The 20,965-nt window shown below is 42.2% G+C and overlaps 1 protein-coding gene across 1 annotated transcript; it reads right to left on the bottom strand.

The window, feature by feature from the left end:
- Positions 1-1,548: 1,548 nt before the first annotated feature.
- LOC124015775 (zinc finger protein OZF-like) lies at positions 1,549-20,049 on the bottom strand. The gene is made up of 2 exons (XM_046331239.1): positions 19,088-20,049; positions 1,549-3,847 (listed from the first exon to the last, which is right to left on the bottom strand). Exons 1-2 carry the CDS (start codon positions 19,446-19,448, stop codon positions 2,541-2,543), a joined length of 1,668 nt encoding a protein of 555 aa, XP_046187195.1. The 5' UTR covers positions 19,449-20,049; the 3' UTR covers positions 1,549-2,540.
- Between the last annotated feature and the right edge of the window lie 916 nt (positions 20,050-20,965).

The raw sequence follows: 20,965 nt of genomic DNA, 5'->3' as shown, positions 1-20,965 counted from the left end.
CACACGTCTGATTTCAAGAGGAAATACCTGCGAAATACGTAGTAACTTTTCACCTCACTGTGGAGCTTCTCTCTCTTTTCAGGGTTCACTCGATAGGTACAGTAGTGGGGCAAAAAAAGTATTTAGTCAGCCACCAATTGTGCAAGTTCTCCCACTTAAAAGGATGAGGCCTGTAATTTTCATCATAGGTTCACATCAACTATGACAGACAAAATGAGAAGGAAAAAATCCAGAAAACCACATTGTAGGATTTTTTATTTATTTATTTGCAAATTATGGTGGAAAATAAGTATTTGGTCACCTACAAACAAACAAGATTTCTGGCTCTCACAGTCCTGTAACTTCTTCTGTAAGAGGCTCCTCTGTCCTCCACTCGTTACCTGTATTAATGGCACCTGTTTGAACTTATCAGTATAAAAGACACCTGTCCACAACCTCAAACAGTCACACACCAAACACCACTATGGCCAAGACCAAAGAGCTGTCAAAGGACACCAGAAACAAAATTTTGGACCTGCACCAGGCTGGGAAGACTGACTCTGCAATTGGTTAAGCAGCTTGGTTTGAAGAAATCAACTGCGGGAGCAATTATTAGGAAATGGAAGACATACAAGACCACTGATAAACTCCCTCGATCTGGGGCTCCACGCAAGATCTCACCCCGTGGGGTCAAAATGATAGCAAAAATCCCAGAACCACATGGGGGGGGGGGGGGGGGGGGGGGGGGGGGGGACCTAGTGAATGACCTGCAGAGAGCTGGGACCAAAGTAACAAAGCCTACCATCAGTAACACACTGCGCCGCCAGGGACACAAATCCTGAAGTGCCAGACGTGTCCCCCTGCTTAAGCTAGTACATATCCAGAAGAAGATTGGGAGAATGACATATGGTCAGATGAAACCAAAATATAACTTTTTGGTAAAAAATAAACTCGTCGTGTTTGGAGGACTAATAACACCATACCTACTGTGAAGCATGGGGGTGGAAACATCATGCTTTGGGGCTGTTTTTCTGCAAAGGGACCAGGACGACTGATCCGTGTAAAGGAAAGAATGAATGGGGCCATGTATCGTGAGATTTTGAGTGAAAACCTCCTTCCATCAGCAAGGGCATTGAAGATGAAACGTGGCTGGGTCTTTCAGCATGACAATGATCCCAAACACACCGCCCGGGCAACGAAGGAGTGGCTTCGTAAGAAGCATTTCAAGGTCCTGGAGTGGCCTAGCCAGTCTCCAGATCTCAACTTCATAGATAATCTTTGGAGGGAGTTGAGAGTCCGTGTTGCCCAGCAACAGCCCCAAAACATCACTGCTCTAGAGGAGATCTGCATGGAGGAATGGGCCAAAATACCAGCAAGTGTGTAAAAACCTTGTGAAGCCTTACAGAAAACATTTGACCTCTATCATTGCCAACAAAGTGTATAAAACAAAGTATTGAGAAACTTTTGTTATGGACCAAATACTTATTTTCCACCATAATTTGCAAATAAATTCATTAAAAAACCTACAATGTGATTTTCTGGATTTTTTTTCTCCATTTTGTCTGTCATAGTTGAGTGTGTACCTATGATGAAAATTACAGGCCTCTCATCTTTTTTAGTGGGAGAACTTGCACAATTGGTGGCTGACTAAATACATTTTTTGCCCCACTGTATGTTGTTGGATATAAAAGCAGGGTAACAATGTCAATATAATTGTACCCAAAAATGTTAAGTTGGTTGCATGAATAACTATGATTACTAGATGTTACATAATTGTAAATATGAAATATCAAAACCAAATGTACACACCCCTTTGTTTATATGTATTGGCAATAATGAACTTAATGGTGAGGCATGGAATAATAAAACATGTATCTTTTGTCAGGCTGGATTTTTGAAATATGAGGTGATTTGAGTCATGCTTCTTCAGTAGTGGAATAAAGACAATTAGCACTTGAATGTTGCCAAGAAATTGTCGGGTGATGTAAGATTGTTAATAAAATTGATTATAGGTGTATAGGCTGCAAGTACGTTGAAATTAAACTGTTTTCAAGTCATTGAAAAAACGACCCGAACTTTCACTTTCAACTACAACCGAACATGTATTGGATGTCGGGCATAGTCTTACTTTCAACGTCTTTTGAATGACATTTTGCTAAATGGGAATAGAGCAATGTCAAAACACAGTTTTAACGTGTCCAAATCAATAACCAATATGCAGAAACAGTTTGGGATATATTGAAAACCTCAACATTTTGGAGTGTTTCATTGTGATTCCAGTGGGTCACCAACGTGGTAAACTGCTAGCTACATTGTGATTCATTTTGAAGTGTTGCATTTTGATTGAAGTGGGTCACCAACGTGATAAGTGTAACAAACTCTTTTTTGTTAGTCACTTTTTGTTCAATCACATAAATAGTAACTCTTTCAATTCAGAGCCTGGATTGTTTCCATGAGGCTAAAATCAATTGAACAGTGGGCAAACATTTAGGGTTCTACGTTGACATTCATTAAAATACTACTGTTAAAATAATCTACATTGTGACATTATTTCATTGATATCATGAAACAACTCCTTCATGTATTTTTTTATGTTTGATCAGAGATCTTTTACCAGAGTATCTCTTCCCACATTGATCAGAGCTAGAAGGTTTCTCTCCTGTGTGTCTTCTCTGGTGTAATGTCAGCTGGCTATATTGACCAAAACTCTTCCCACATTGATCACAGCTATAAGGTTTCTCACCTGTGTGTGTTCTCTGGTGTACAGTCAGAGAGCCAGATGTAGTAAAACTCTTCCCACATTGATCACAGCTATAGGGTTTCTCTCCTGTGTGTATTCTCTGGTGTACTGTCAGCTGGTCAGATTTGACAAAACTCTTCCCACAATGATCACAACTATAGGATTTCTCTCCTGTGTGTCTTCTCTGGTGCACTGTCAGATTGCTAGATTGACAAAAACTCTTCCCACATTGACCACAGGTAAAAGGTTTCTCTCCTGTGTGTATTCTCTGGTGTAAGGTCAGCTGGCTAGATTGACCAAAACTCTTCCCACATTGCCCACAGCTATAAGGTTTCTCTCCTGTGTGTATTCTCCAGTGTAAAGTCAGAGAGCTAGATGTAGTAAAACTCTTCCCACATTGATCACAGCTATAAGGTTTCTCTCCTGTGTGTATTCTCTGGTGTAAAGTCAGCTGGTCCGATGTAACAAAACTCTTCCCACATTGATCACAGCTATAAGATTTCTCTCCTGTGTGTCTTCTCTGGTGCACTTTCAGATTAATAGATTGACCAAAACTCTTCCCACACTGTCCACAGCTAAAAGGTTTCTCTCCTGTGTGTGTTCTATGGTGTAATGTCAGCTGGCTAGATTGACCAAAACTCTTCCCACATTGACCACAGCTATAAGGTTTCTCTCCTGTGTGTGTTCTCCGGTGTAAAGTCAGATGACCAGATGTGGTAAAACTCTTCCCACATTGATCACAGCTATAAGGTTTCTCTCCTGTGTGTATTCTCTGGTGTATAGTCAGCTGGCAAGATGTAGTAAAACCCTTCCCACATTGATCACAGCTATAAGGTTTCTCTCCTGTGTGTGTTCTCTGGTGTAAAGTCAGAGAGCCAGATGTAGTAAAACTCTTCCCACATTGATCACAGCTAAACGATTTCTCTCCTTTGTGTGTTCTCTGGTGTATTTGAAGTTTTACTGAAGAGTTGAATCTTTTCCCACAGTCAGAGCAGCAATTAGATTTCTTCTCTGTGGGTCTCTGCTGGTGTTTCTTATGGTCTGATCTGAAGGGACTCTTCTCTGCCTCTTCAGCATCATGATGTTGTTGAGGCTCCACAGAGGATCCACGATTGTCACATCTCTCACCTGTGTGAACGACAAAGTCAGACAGATGGTTAAAGTCCCACAACAGCAGAAATCCCAGTTTATATGAGGTAAAAGGTGATGCCCAGAGCATACCCATGAAGTTGTACAACAACTGAAGTCTGTTAAATTTGACAATTAAGACAGACAAGTTAGCAACAAGTCATATTTTGTCTCGTTTTCACATTAGTGGTAACTAGAAATAAGTTATTCAAGTTGTTGAAATCTGAAGCAGTGTGCCAATGTAGGCCCCTTTCGGTGTTTGATAAAATTGCGGCACAAGGTCAATTTGATTGCAGAAAATCCTCCATGCTAATGAGGAAACCGCTAGTTATGGATGTAGTATATCTGCCTGGAGCAAAAAAGGTGAGCGAAGATTTGAGTTTTTCACAATGTATTCTGAATATTACAGCGCAAGATCAGGAGTGCTACTCAAGGAAACTCACATTAAGCTCCCTGTCTATTCACTAATTCACCACCATGGGGGAAAACTCAGGGGAGTTCTCATAGGCTGACAGCAAAAATAGCCTCCATTTACAGGTTGCTTATGAGTGCATTTAACATTACTTTTGGATTAAAATCATAAGGCTTGTTTGAATCTCCTGCTTAATATGTTTGTGTTACCGTTGCAAATTAACAGCATACTTTAAAAACACTTCAACCAGTAAAATGCTCTTTGGCTAGCTTTGTACACTAAGTATTTAACAAATTGGCCCATAATTTCCCCTAACAATTACAGAGACCTACTGTAGGACCCATAACTTCACCGAACCACAATAACTACAGACATACTAGAGCACGGCATAACGGTGTAATGAATGAAGAAGCACTTTGGTTGCTGTTGCATGTCGTGATGTTTTTCATTTGACTGTCATTCAGAAAATGATTTCCTGGATCAACTAATGACAGTTAACATGTGACTAACTAAACAGCTACAGTATTATGTGTATTTATTGAAGAACCATGTTAATGACAGTGTCCATTTAGGTGTTGTCTATAAAGTGAAGGTGACTCTCGGTTAGAACCATTGGTTTAGCAAACTCTGAAATTATTTAGGATTTCTGTGCCCATAAACTGTTTTCCCAGCTTAACATAAGGAGCCACTAAATGATACGTAGTTAGAGAGCATTTCAGAGATCTGAATACAAAAAACTGTCCCACAGCAAGATCCAGTATTTAAGTTGAAGTTAATGATATGACAAGCTTAACGTTAGGACTATAAACTATTGTTCTCTGAAGGAGGGAAACGAGGTACAACATAAAATTAAATCCACACGTTATGACTATAACTACTGTTCCCTGAAGGAAGGAAACGAGGTACAACAAAAAATTAAATTTGTGCATCGCCTTCCACAGGTGATGCACGTGAGGCTTAGATTTATTCCTTAAATGTAATATTGCTCTTCACTGACCCAGAAAGGGGAGGGGGAAAACAGGTGTTGTACCTCATTTCCCTCCTTCAGGGAACAGTCATTTTAGTCATAAAGTTATGCTCCCTTTCAGTCGGTCAACTTCGGTACAACATACTATGGGGTAATTCAATCATTCCCCATGCCGACCCAGGCAAATACAAAATCAAATGGCCCATGGCAGACCACCCAGACCTTAACCCGCAAGATACGTCAGTTGTCAATTTAATAATTGTCTTTTGTTTGAAACACTCCAGTCAATGTTGATTAAGGATGCACAGCTAATCGTGATTACAGAAGTAAGACTAGTCTACCTGACAACACATATAGAAGTAGGAGTAGTCTACCTGGTTACACATATAGTAGAACTAGTCTACCTGATGACACATATAGTAGTAGAACTAGTCTACCTGGTTACACATATAGTAGTAGGACTAGTCTACCTGACAACACATACCGTAGTAGGACTAGTCTACCTGACAACACATACCGTAGTAGGACTAGTCTACCTGACAACTCATATCGTAGTAGGACTAGTCTACCTGACAACACATTTTGTAGTAGGACTAGTCTACCTGACAACACATATAGTAGTAGGACTAGTCTACCTGACAACACATATAGTAGTAGGACTAGTCTACCTGACAACACATATAGTAGTAGGACTAGTCTACCTGACAACACATATAGTAGTAGGACTAGTCTACCTGATTACACATAAAGTAGTAGGACTAGTCTACCTGACAACACATATAGTAGTAGGACTAGTCTACCTGATTACACATAAAGTAGTTGGAGTAGTCTACCTGATTACACATATAGTAGTTGGAGTAGTCTACCTGATTACACATATAGTAGACGGACTAGTCTACCTGATTACACATATAGCACTAGGACTAGTCTACCTTACAACACATATTGAAGGATTAGTCTACCTGCCTACAAATATAGTAGTAGGACTAGTCTACCTGACAACACATATAGTAGTAGGACTAGTCTACCTGACAACACATATAGTAGTAGGACTAGTCTACCTGACAACACATATAGTAGTAGGACTAGTCTACCTGACAACACATATAGTAGTAGGACTAGTCTACCTGACAACACATTTTGTAGTAGGACTAGTCTACCTGACAACACATATAGCACTAAGACTAGTCTACCTGATTACACATATAGTAGACGGACTAGTCTACCTTACAACACATATTGAAGGACTAGTCTACCCGATTACACATATAGTAGTTGGAGTAGCCTACCTGATGACACATTTTGTAGTAGGACAAGTCTACCTGACAACACATATAGTAGTTGGACTAGTCTACCTGATTATCAATCAAATCAAATTTTATTTGTCACATACACATGGTTAGCAGATGTTAATGCGAGTGTAGCGAAATGCTTGTGCTTCTAGTTCCGACAATGCAGTGATAACCAACAAGTAATCTAACTAACAATTCCAAAACTACTGTCTTATACAGTGTAAGGGGATAAGGAATATGTACATAAGGGTATATGAATGAGTGATGGTACAGAGCAGCATACAGTAGATGGTATCGAGTACAGTATATACATATGAGATGAGTATGTAGACAAAGTAAACAAAGTGGCATAGTTAAAGTGGCTAGTGATACATGTATTACATAAGGATGCAGTCGATGATGTAGAGTACAGTATATACATATGCATATGAGATGAATAATGTAGGGTAAGTAACATTATATAAGGTAGCATTGTTTAAAGTGGCTAGTGATATATTTACATAATTTCCCATCAATTCCCATTATTAAAGTGGCTGGAGTTGGGTCAGTGTCAATGACAGTGTGTTGGCAGCAGCCACTCAATGTTAGTGGTGGCTGTTTAACAGTCTGATGGCCTTGAGATAGAAGCTGTTTTTCAGTCTCTCGGTCCTAGCTTTGATGCACCTGTACTGACCTCGCCTTCTGGATGATAGCGGGGTGAACAGGCAGTGGTTCAGGTGGTTGATGTCCTTGATGGTCTTTATGGCCTTCCTGTAACATCGGGTGGTGTAGGTGTCCTGGAGGGCAGGTAGTTTGCCCCCGGTGATGCGTTGTGCAGACCTCACTACCCTCTGGAGAGCCTTACGGTTGAGGGCGGAGCAGTTGCCGTACCAGGCGGTGATACAGCCCGCCAGGATGCTCTCGATTGTGCATCTGTAGAAGTTTGTGAGTGCTTTTGGTGACAAGCAGAATTTCTTCAGCCTCCTGAGGTTGAAGAGGCACTGCTGCGCCTTCTTCACGACGCTGTCAGTGTGAGTGGACCAATTCAGTTTGTCTGTGATGTGTATGCCGAGGAACTTAAAACTTGCTACCCTCTCCACTACTGTTCCATCGATGTGGATAGGGGGGTGTTCCCTCTGCTGTTTCCTGAAGTCCACAATCATCTTCTTAGTTTTGTTGACGTTGAGTGTGAGGTTATTTTCCTGACACCACACTCCGAGGGCCCTCACCTCCCTGTAGGCCATCTCGTCGTTGTTGGTAATCAAGCCTACCACTGTTGTGTCGTCCGCAAACTTGATGATTGAGTTGGAGGCGTGTGTGGCCACGCAGTCGTGGGTGAACAGGGAGTACAGGAGAGGGCTCAGAACGCACCCTTGTGGGGCCCCCGTGTTGAGGATCAGTGGGGAGATGTTGTTGCCTACCCTCACCACCTGGGGGCGGCCCGTCAGGAAGTCCAGTACCCAGTTGCACAGGGCGGGGTCGAGACCCATGGTCTCGAGCTTGATGACGAGCTTGGAGGGCACTATGGTGTTAAATGCCGAGCTGTAGTCGATGAACAGCATTCTCACATAGGTATTCCTCTTGTCCAGGTGGGTTAGGGCAGTGTGCAGTGTGGTTGAGATTGCATCGTCTGTGGACCTATTTGGGCGGTAAGCAAATTGGAGTGGGTCTAGGGTGTCAGGTAGGGTGGAGGTGATATGGTCCTTGACTAGTCTCTCAAAGCACTTCATGATGACGGAAGTGAGTGCTACGGGGCGGTAGTCGTTTAGCTCAGTTACCTTAGCTTTCTTGGGAACAGGAACAATGGTGGCCCTCTTGAAGCATGTGGGAACAGCAGACTGGTATAGGGAATGATTGAATATGTCCGTAAACACACCGGCCAGCTGGTCTGCGCATGCTCTGAGGGCGCGGCTGGGGATGCCGTATGGGCCTGCAGCCTTGCGAGGGTTAACACGTTTAAAATGTCTTACTCACCTCGGCTGCAGTGAAGGGAGAGACCGCATGTTTTCGTTGCAGGCCGTGTCAGTGGCACTGTATTGTCCTCAAAGCGGGCAAAAAAAGTTATTTAGTCTGCCTGGGAGCAAGACATCCTGGTCCGTGACTGGGCTGGGTTTCTTCTTGTAGTCCGTGATTGACTGTAGACCCTGCCACATGCCTCTTGTGTCTGAGCCATTGAATTGAGATTCCACTTTGTCTCTGTACTGACGCTTAGCTTGTTTAATAGCCCTGCGGAGGGAATAGCTGCATTGTTTCTATTCGGACATGTTACCAGACACCTTGCCCTGATTAAAAGCAGTGGTTCGCGCTTTCAGTTTCACGCGAATGCTGCCATCAATCCGCGGTTTCTGGTTTGGGAATGTTTTTATCGTTGCTATGGGAACGACATCTTCGACGCACGTTCTAATGAACTCGCACACCGAAACAGCGTATTCGTCAATATTTTCATCTGACGCAATACGAAACATGTCCCAGTCCACGTGATGGAAGCAGTCTTGGAGTGTAGAGTCAGCTTATAGTAGATGGACTAGACTACCTGGTTACACATAGAGGTAAGACTAGTCTACCTGCCCACATAAATAGTAGTAGGACTAGTCTACCTGCCTACACATATAGTAGTAGGACTAGTCAACCTGATTAAACATATAGTAGTAGGAGTAGTCTACCTGATTACACATATAGTAGACGGACTAGTCTACCTGATTAAACATATAGTAGTAGGACTAGTCTACCTGCCTACACATACAGTATTAGGACTAGTCTACCTGCCTACACATACAGTAGTAGGACTAGTCAACCTGACTACACATATAGTAGTAGTACTAGTCTACCTGACAACACATATAGTAGTAGGACTAGTCTACCTGACAACACATATAGTAGTAGGACTAGTCTACCTGACAACACATATAGTAGTAGGACTAGTCTATCTGACAACACATATAGTTGTATGACTAGTGTACCTGATTACACATATAGAAGGACTAGTCTACATGACAACACATATAGTAGTAGGACTAGTCTACCTGACAACACATATGGTAGTAGTAGTAGTAGTACTCTACCTGATTACACATATAGTAGACGGACTAGTCTACCTAATTACACATATAGTAGCCGGACTAGTCTACCTGGTTACACATATAGTAGTTGGAGTAGTCTACCTGATTACACATATAGAAGTAGGATTAGTCTACCTGCCTACACATGTAGGACTAGTCTACCTGATTACACATATAGTAGTAGGACTAGTCTACCTGACTACACATACAGTAGTAGGACTAGTCTACCTGCCTACACATACAGTAGTAGGACTAGTCTACCTGACTACATATATAGAGGTAGGACTAGTCTACCTGCCTACACATATAGTAGTAGGACTAGTCTACCTGACAACACATTTTGTAGTAGGACTAGTCTACCTGACAACACATTTTGTAGTAGGACTAGTCTACCTGATTACACATATAGTAGACAGAATAGTCTACCTGACAACACATATAGTAGTAGGAGTAGTCTACCTGATTACACATATTGAAGGACTAGTCTACCCGATTACACATATAGTAGTTGGAGTATTCTACCTGATGACACATATAGTAGTTGGAGTAGCCTACCTGATGACACATATAGTAGACGGACTAGTCTACCTGACAACACATATAGCAGTAGGACTAGTCTACCTGACAACACATATAGCAGTAGGACTAGTCTACCTGACAACACATTTTGTAGTAGGACAAGTCTACCTGACAACACCGTATAGTAGTTGGACTAGTCTACCTGATTACACATATAGTAGATGGACTAGACTACCTGGTTACACATAGAGGTAAGACTAGTCTACCTGCCGACACAAATAGTAGTAGGACTAGTCTACCTGCCTACACATATAGTAGTAGGACTAGTCAACCTGATTAAACATATAGTAGTAGGAGTAGTCTACCTGATTACACATATAGTAGTAGGACTAGTCTACCTGACAACACATGTAGGAGTAGTCTACATGACAACACATATAGTAGTAGGACTAGTCTACCTGATTACACATATAGTAGTAGTAGTACTCTACCTGATTAAACATATAGTAGACGGACTAGTCTACCTTATTACACAAATAGTAGTAGGAATAGTCTACCTGCCTACACATACAGTGGTAGGACTAGTCTACCTGACTACACATATAGTAGGAGGACTAGTCTACCTGACAACATATATAGTAGTAGGACTAGTCTACCTGACTACACATATAGTAGTAGGACTAGTCTACCTGACTACACATATAGTAGTAGGACTAGTCTAACTGACAACACATATCGTAGTAGGACTAGTCTACCTGACAACACATATCGTAGTAGGACTAGTCTACCTGACAACACATATCGTAGTAGGACTAGTCTACCTGACAACACATATCGTAGTAGGACTAGTCTACCTGACAACACATATCGTAGTAGGACTAGTCTACCTGCCAACACATATCGTAGTAGGACTAGTCTACCTGCCAACACATATAGAAGTAGGACTATTGTACCTGACAACACATATAGTAGTAGGACTAGTCTACCTGACAACACATATAGTAGTAGGACTAGTCTACCTGCCTACACATACAGTAGTAGGACATATAGTAGTAGGACTAGTCTACCTGACAACACATATAGTAGTAGGACTAGTCTACCTGCCTACACAAATAGTAGTAGGACTAGTGTACCTGATTACACATTTACACATATAGTAGTAGGACTAGTCTACCTGACAACACATATAGTAGTAGGACTAGTCTACCTGACAACACATTTTGTAGTAGGACTAGTCTACCTGACAACACATATAGTAGTAGGACTAGTCTACCTGACTACACATATAGTAGTAGGACTAGTCTACCTGACTACATATATAGTAGTAGGACTAGTCTACCTGCCTACACATACAGTAGTAGGACATATAGTAGTAGGACTAGTCGACTTGACTACATATATAGGAGTAGGACTAGTCTACCTGACAACATATATAGTAGTAGGACTAGTCTACCTGACTACATATATAGTAGTAGGACTAGTCTACCTGACTACACATATAGCAGTAGGACTAGTCTACCTGACAACACATATAGTAGTAGGACTAGTCTACCTGACAACACATATAGTAGTAGGACTAGTCTACCTGACAACACATATAGTAGTAGGACTAGTCTACCTGACAACACATATAGTAGTAGGACTAGTCTACCTGACAACACATATAGTTGTAGGACTAGTCGACCTGACAACACATATAGCAGTAGGACTAGTCTACCTGACAACACATATAGTTGTAGGACTAGTCGACCTGCCTACACATATAGTAGTGGGACTAGTCTACCTGACAACACATATAGTAGTAGGACTAGTGTACCTGATTACACATATAGAAGGACTAGTCTACCTGACAACACATATGGTAGTAGTAGTAGTAGTACTCTACCTGATTACACATATAGTAGACGGACTAGTCTACCTGACAACACATATAGTAGTAGGACTAGTGTACCTGATTACACATATAGAAGGACTAGTCTACCTGACAACACATATGGTAGTAGTAGTAGTAGTACTCTACCTGATTACACATATAGTAGACGGACTAGTCTACCTGCCTACACATATAGTAGTTGGAGTAGTCTACCTGATTACACATATAGTAGACACCAGACTAGTCTACCTGGTTACACCTATAGAAGTAGGATTAGTCTACCTGCCTACACAGATAGTAGTAGGAGTAGTCTACCTGATTACACATATAGTAGTAGGACTAGTCTACATGACAACACATATAGTAGTAGGACTAGTCTACCTGACAACACATTTTGTAGTAGGACTAGTCTACCTGACAACACATATTGAAGAAGGACTAGTCTACCTGATTACACATATAGTAGTTGGAGTAGTCTACCTGATTACACATATAGTAGGTGGAATAGTCTACCTGATTACACATATAGTAGTTGGAGTAGTCTACCTGATTACACATATAGTAGACGGAATAGTCTACCTGATTACACATATAGTAGTTGGAGTAGTCTACCTGATGACACATATAGTAGACGGACTAGTCTACCTGACTACATATATAGTAGTAGGACTAGTCTACCTGCCTACACATACAGTAGTAGGACATATAGTAGTAGGACTAGTCTACCTGACTACATATATAGTAGTAGGACTAGTCTACCTGACAACATATATAGTAGTAGGACTAGTCTACCTGACTACATATATAGTAGTAGGACTAGTCTACCTGACTACATATATAGTAGTAGGACTAATCTACCTGACTACACATATAGCAGTAGGACTAGTCTACCTGACAAAACATATAGTAGTAGGACTAGTCTACCTGACAACACATATAGTAGTAGGACTAGTCTACCTGACAACACATATAGTAGTAGGACTAGTCTACCTGACAACACATATAGTAGTGGGACTAGTCTACCTGACAACACATATAGTAGTAGGACTAGTCTACCTGACAACACATATCGTAGTAGGACTAGTCTACCTGACTACACATATAGTAGACGGACTAGTCTACCTGGTTACACATACAGTAGTAGGACATATAGTAGTAGGACTAGTCGACTTGACTACATATATAGTAGTAGGACTAGTCTACCTGACAACATATATAGTAGTAGGACTAGTCTACCTGACTACATATATAGTAGTAGGACTAGTCTACCTGACTACACATATAGCAGTAGGACTAGTCTACCTGACAACACATATAGTAGTAGGACTAGTCTACCTGACAACACATATAGTAGTAGGACTAGTCTACCTGACAACACATATAGTAGTAGGACTAGTCTACCTGACAACACATATAGCAGTAGGACTAGTCTACCTGACAACACATATAGTTGTAGGACTAGTCGACCTGACAACACATATAGCAGTAGGACTAGTCTACCTGACAACACATATAGTTGTAGGACTAGTCGACCTGCCTACACATATAGTAGTGGGACTAGTCTACCTGACAACACATATAGTAGTAGGACTAGTGTACCTGATTACACATATAGAAGGACTAGTCTACCTGACAACACATATGGTAGTAGTAGTAGTAGTACTCTACCTGATTACACATATAGTAGACGGACTAGTCTACCTAATTACACATATAGTAGACGGACTAGTCTACCTGCCTACACATATAGTAGTTGGAGTAGTCTACCTGGTTACACCTATAGAAGTAGGATTAGTCTACCTGCCTACACATGTAGGACTAGTCTACCTGATTACACATATAGTAGTAGGACTAGTCTACCTGCCGACACATATAGTAGTAGGACTAGTCTACCTGCCGACACAAATAGTAGTAGGACTAGTCTACCTGCCTACACATACAGTAGTAGGACTAGTCTACCTGACTACATATACAGTAGTAGGACTAGTCTACCTGACTACATATATAGTAGTAGGACTAGTCTACCTGACAACACATATCGTAGTAGGACTAGTCTACCTGACAACACATATCGTAGTAGGACTAGTCTACCTGACAACACATATCGTAGTAGGAGTAGTCTACCTGATTACACATATAGTAGACGGACTAGTCTACCTGACAACACATATTGAAGAAGGACTAGTCTACCTGATTACACATATAGTAGTTGGAGTAGTCTACCTGATTACACATATAGTAGACGGAATAGTCTACCTGATTACACATATAGTAGTTGGAGTAGTCTACCTGATTACACATATAGTAGACAGACTAGTCTACCTTACAACACATATTGAAGGACTAGTCTACCCGATTACACATATAGTAGTTGGACTAGTCTACCTGATTACACATATAGTAGTTGGAGTAGCCTACCTGATGACACATATAGTAGACGGACTAGTCTACCTGACTACATATATAGTAGTAGGACTAGTCTACCTGACAACATATATAGTAGTAGGACTAGTCTACCTGACTACATATATAGTAGTAGGACTAGTCTACCTGACTACACATATAGCAGTAGGACTAGTCTACCTGACAAAACATATAGTAGTAGGACTAGTCTACCTGACAACACATATAGTAGTAGGACTAGTCTACCTGACAACACATATAGTAGTAGGACTAGTCTACCTGACAACACATATAGTAGTGGGACTAGTCTACCTGACAACACATATAGTAGTAGGACTAGTCTACCTGACAACACATATAGTAGTAGGACTAGTCTACCTGACAACACATATAGTAGTAGGACTAGTCTACCTGACTACATATGTAGTAGTAGGACTAGTCTACCTGACCACACATATAGTAGTAGGACTTGTCTACCTGACAACACATATCGTAGTAGGACTAGTCTACCTGACAACACATATCGTAGTAGGACTAGTCTACCTGACAACACATATCGTAGTAGGACTAGTCTACCTGACAACACATATTGTAGTAGGACTAGTCTACCTGACAACACATATCGTAGTAGGACTAGTCTACCTGACAACACATATCGTAGTAGGACTAGTCTACCTGACAACACATATCGTAGTAGGACTAGTCTACCTGACAACACATATCGTAGTAGGACTAGTCTAGCTGACAACACATATCGTAGTAGGACTAGTCTACCTGACAACACATATAGTAGTAGGACTAGTCTACCTGACAACACATATCGTAGTAGGACTAGTCTACCTGATTACACATATAGTAGTAGGACTAGTCAACCTGATTAAACATATAGTAGTAGGAGTAGTCTACCTGATTACACATATAGTAGTAGGACTAGTCTATCTGACAACACATGTAGGAGTAGTCTACCTGATTAAACATATAGTAGTAGGACTAGTGTACCTGATTACACATATAGAAGAAGGACTAGTCTACATGACAACACATATAGCAGTAGGACTAGTCTACCTGATTACACATATAGTAGTAGTAGTACTCTACCTGATTAAACATATAGTAGACGGACTAGTCTACCTGATTACACAAATAGTAGTAGGACTAGTCTACCTGACTACACATATAGTAGTAGGACTAGTCTACCTGACTACACATATAGTAGTAGGACTAGTCTACCTGACTACACACATCGTAGTAGGACTAGTCTACCTGACAACACATATCGTAGTAGGACTAGTCTACCTGACAACACATATAGTAGTAGGACTAGTCTACCTGACAACACATATCGTAGTAGGACTAGTCTACCTGACAACACATATAGTAGTAGGACTAGTCTACCTGACAACACATATAGTAGTAGGACTAGTCTGCCTGACAACACATATAGTAGTAGGACTAGTCTACCTGACTACATATATAGTAGTAGGACTAATCTACCTGACTACATATATAGTAGTAGGACTAGTCTACCTGACCACACATATAGTAGTAGGACTAGTCTACCTGACTACACATATAGTAGTAGGACTAGTCTACCTGGCATGCAAGCAAATGTGACTATAAACTCAAATTAATTTTTCTTCAAAAGCAATTGCGAATGACACGTTCCTCAGTATTTTCGTAAAATATTTCCAGCCCTCACCCTTTCGATAACCACTCAGCAGAAAATGGAAAAATGTAATGCTCTGATCCAGTGGAAATGTCATAAAATACCTGATTACTGTCCAGAACTCACTGGAGCAGGAAACTGAGGGCATAGAATTTTTTATACAACGTTGCAAGCTTGCTACCTGAGTTTCCTGACCCAGTTGATAGTTAATACAATGTTTAAAGTTTGTTGTAGACAGGGCATGTGCTGCCAATGTGATTTCTAGGATATTTATTTTTATCAGTATATTTTCTACCTGCAGAATACAATGTTTTCAGTTTTTGGCTTTATGTCGGCTATATTATTTAACATAGGTGGCAATGGCAATAAAAGTTACTTTTAGATATCTATCATTTTCATTTAGACTTAGATAGAACGTAGATTAATCACAGACAATGATTTTGAGATACTATTATAATTTAAATGAAACTGTTCCATGAAAATGTGCATTTGAAAATCATTACTGGCACATAGATTGGTAGAAATGGTCAGATAAATTGGCACTCCAACTGGAAAAGGTTGCAGACTGCTGGTGTAGTCTATTACTAGTCTATCTATCTGTAGTCTATTACTGAACATTTCAGGAGCAAAGTCCAGCAGCAGAGGGGGGAGGGGGGGCTCCCTCTGGTCAGGTTGTGTTGACGACCGGCTCCCTCTGGCCAGGTTGTGTGTTGACGACCGGCTCCCTCTGGTCAGGTTGTGTGTTGACGACCGGCTCCCTCTGGTCAGGTTGTGTGTTGACGACCGGCTCCCTCTGGTCAGGTTGTGTGTTGACGACCGGCTCCCTCTGGTCAGGTTGTGTGTTGACGACCGGCTCCCTCTGGTCAGGTTGTGTGTTGACGACCGGCTCCCTCTGGTCAGGTTGTGTGTTGACGACCGGCTCCCTCTGGTCAGGTTGTGTGTTGACGACTGCTGGGCTAGTCCCTCTGGTCAGGTTGTGTGTTGACTGAACTCCCTCTGGTCAGGTTGTGTGTTGACGACCGGCTCCCTCTGGTCAGGTTGTGTGTTGACGACCGGCTCCCTCTGGTCAGGTTGTGTGTTGACGACCGGCTCCCTCTGGTCAGGTTGTGTGTTGACGACCGGCTCCCTCTGGTCAGGTTGTGTGTTGACGACCGGCTCCCTCTGGTCAGGTTGTGTGTTGACGACCGGCTCCCTCTGGTCAGGTTGTGTGTTGACGACCGGCTCCCTCTGGTCAGGTTGTGTGTTGACGACCGGCTCCCTCTGGCCAGGTTGTGTGTTGACGACCGGCTCCCTCTGGCCAGGTTGTGTGTTGACGACCGGCTCCCTCTGGCCAGGTTGTGTGTTGACGACCGGCTCCCTCTGGCCAGGTTGTGTGTTGACGACCGGCTCCCTCTGGCCAGGTTGTGTGTTGACGACCGGCTCCCTCTGGTCAGGTTGTGTGTTGACGACCGGCTCCCTCTGGTCAGGTTGTGTGTTGACGACCGGCTCCCTCTGGTCAGGTTGTGTGTTGACGACCGGCTCCCTCTGGTCAGGTTGTGTGTTGACGACCGGCTCCCTCTGGTCAGGTTGTGTGTTGACGACCGGCTCCCTCTGGTCAGGTTGTGTGTTGACGACCGGCTCCCTCTGGTCAGGTTGTGTGTTGACGACCGGCTCCCTCTGGTCAGGTTGTGTGTTGACGACCGGCTCCCTCTGGTCAGGTTGTGTGTTGACGACCGGCTCCCTCTGGTCAGGTTGTGTCTTGACGACCGGCTCCCTCTGGTCAGGTTGTGTCTTGACGACCGGCTCCCTCTGGTCAGGTTGTCTTGACGACCGGCTCCCTCTGGTCAGGTTGTCTTGACGACCGGCTCCCTCTGGTCAGGTTGTCTTGACGACCGGCTCCCTCTGGTCAGGTTGTCTTGACGACCGGCTCCCTCTGGTCAGGTTGTCTTGACGACCGGCTCCCTCTGGTCAGGTTGTCTTGACGACCGGCTCCCTCTGGTCAGGTTGTCTTGACGACCGGCTCCCTCTGGTCAGGTTGTCTTGACGACCGGCTCCCTCTGGTCAGGTTGTCTTGACGACCGGCTCCCTCTGGTCAGGTTGTGTTGTAGTGATTGTGATTAATGACAAACCATTTTCTACAAATCAGCCAAGGCACCAACTTTGAGAATGGTTTAAAACAAAGGTTTCAAACCAATTCATGATTGTAATTGAATCTAGGCATGTCGTGCCTTTAATGTAAGGGCATGATTTTTTTTTTTTGACCCACACAGGAAATCTACACTGGCAATTCTAGAATATACTTTATATCCTAGAAACCTGGTTAAACTATCATTATGACATTATGGATGAATTCTAGAATATACTACATAGCCTAGAAACCTGGTTAAATTATCATTATGACCTCATGGATGGCCAGTCGTTGTATTCATTGTGTATTGATTCATTGGGTAGCCCTGAGCTGAACTCAAACCTGGGTCCAGCGACTGTCAAGCCAGCACCTTATAACTGTTACGTCTATACTTCTTGACGAGGGCGCTAGGTGTCGGGTTAAGGTTTCTACAATATCGTTCTTTATGAATTTGAGAATGGTTACACTTCTCCTTCCCCCATCCCTCAGCTGTTTACCAAACCAAGTCTCTGGGCAGCCATTTTGTTTCCGTTTTGAAAAAAACACAACCCAGCAATCTGCAGTTCAAACAACAAATCTGTCATTCCACCACTGTCTTGGTAATAAAATGATTATGGGGTTGGAGAAATGTAACTACAGACAGACCTATGGATGCAAGGACTGACCATCCAGGATATCAAAATTATAGTTTTAACCATGTTTTTACCATGTTGAGGCAATACAGTGTTGATTTACATTGTTTCTAAACATTATAGTAAAAAAAGCTTATTTGGGGATCTGATGGGGTACAACAGCTGAACTAAGCTCATGAGGCATTTGTTATATTCTTCAAGAATCAATGGCTATAAATACATAATTTAAAAGTCACAATATGGATGTAACAATTGCAGATTTCTCCTTTAACACCAAACATCAGTTCAACAACTGCAGAGTTTGTGCCTCTGTTTGTAAGACAGTACTTACGAGTGTTAATCAGGGAACGGCTTCTCAAAACCATCTTATGGCTAAATTCATCATTAGAACCATTGGATGCCTTAAGATGCGTTTGGGAAACCGGGCCCAGATATCCAGTTTCCTCCGCTTCTTCCTCCTCTTTTTTCGATATAACAGTCATCTCTTCATCCTCCTCTTTCAATCCATAAACGGCATCCTCCTCTCCTTTTACTGTAACATCCTCCTCCTCTTTCACTCTGAACGCGTCTTTTTCTTCTTTCACAGTAACAGCCTCACTCTCTACTTCTTGTTTTACTGTGATATCCACCTCTTCCTCCATCCAGCAGACCCCATCTTCTATAGCAGGAGGAGAAAAGCTTAGTGACCGCATGGTCGGGGACGTTAGCTAGCTGGGCTAATGCTAACTTAACCAGACCGCTAGCTGACTAACAACAACACCGTAAATATGAAATTAAATCGGATAACTAACTAGACGACAGAATTGGGTTTAAAACACAGTTGCTAATATGCACTACAGCGTTTAAAGAGCTTTATTGGTTCAGCTATTTTGTCTGGCAAGGTACCGAGGTGTCTGACTAACTGTTGTTGCTGTTGAAAGAAGCGTTCGATCTACTAGATTAAACGTCTAAAACGCCTTAAATTGCCAGTCCGCCCTCTGTTGACTGGAGTGAGTAACGCAGTTGAGTAAAATGTATATTTAATTTTCAGACAACAAGCTAAAGTGTAGGAAGCGTGTAGGGATGTTACGTAGGGACGTTTCGTAGGGACGTTTGATTCCGGGACTACGAGGTATGCATCCAAATCGCTAAGCAGTATACTTCAAAGCAGTGTGATGATGCCTGTATCACTGTATCAGCAACACGTCTGAAGCTTCATTACATCGAATAACCACCTAATTGGTTTGGTTTTGGGCTGGTTCGTCTCGTTTCGTTTTCAAATAATCTTTGTCTGAAAATAAAATATGATCCTCAACTGCGTTTCCCCTTCAGTCAGCAGACGGTGATGTGCGTCTTTCAGGCGACGCTGCCAGCGTGACGTATAATCTAGTGGACAGTTCTTCATAAACAGCTCGTCAACCACCTCCGTAGCTTGCTAACCAACATAGCCGAAAGATTCAAGCTATTTAAACGCTTTCGGTGTATATTAACAACTGTGTTTTAGACACACTTCTGTCGTGTATCTACTTGTTTACCTATTTAATTTTACGTTATTTTGTGATAGTCAGCTATAGTATCTGGCTGGTTTAGTTAGCACTAGCCTAGTCGCTAATGATAGCTAGCTAATATCCCCGACCATGAGTTCACTAAACTACTCCCCTCCTGTTAAAGAAGATGAGGTCTGCTGGACGGAGAAAGTGTCTGTGGCAGAACATTGTTGTGAAAGAGGAGGAGGAGTATGTTACAGTAAAACAAGTAGAAGGTGAGGCTGTTACAGTGAAAGAAGAAGAGAAAGACGTTTCAGTGAAAGAAGAGGAAAACACTTTCAGAGTGAAGGAGTAGGATGCAGTTTTTGGTGTGAAAGAGGAAGAGGGGGAGATTACTGTCACATTGGAGGAAGAAGAGGAGGTTGGAGATCTGTAACACCAGTAAGTACTGTCTCTGCAGTCGTTGAACCAATATGCAGTAAAGGGGTTCTACACTTTAATGTTGTTCTGTAGGAATGGCTGAAGCTACACTGTAACATGTAGAACATCAAGAGTGGACTATCAACAAAACCTTAACAATTGATCAAATGCATCCAATGACAATGCCTGTAATACTGTAGTCCTCAATATCTCCTATTAGATTTGCCCAAGATGTAGTGTTAGAGGGGCCATCAGCAGTTGGTACATCCATTTAGGGACTTCTACATTAATGAAATGTACCCATTGATTCTTGAAGAAATCAC

The sequence above is a fragment of the Oncorhynchus gorbuscha genome, linkage group LG26 (assembly GCF_021184085.1).
Source record: "Oncorhynchus gorbuscha isolate QuinsamMale2020 ecotype Even-year linkage group LG26, OgorEven_v1.0, whole genome shotgun sequence".
In the NCBI taxonomy this organism is placed as follows: domain Eukaryota; kingdom Metazoa; phylum Chordata; class Actinopteri; order Salmoniformes; family Salmonidae; genus Oncorhynchus; species Oncorhynchus gorbuscha.
The sequence above is the reverse complement of the archived record's forward strand: the minus strand, read 5'-3'. Positions and strand labels throughout refer to the sequence as shown.

Coding starts and splice junctions, on each gene's coding strand:
- LOC124015775 (XM_046331239.1), bottom strand. CDS start 19,448: ATGCGGTCACTAAGCTTTTCTCCTCCTGCTATAGAAGATGGGGTCTGC. Junction 3,848..19,087: donor CCGTTCCCTGATTAACACTC/GTAAGTACTGTC, acceptor TCGTTCACACAG/GTGAGAGATGTGACAATCGT.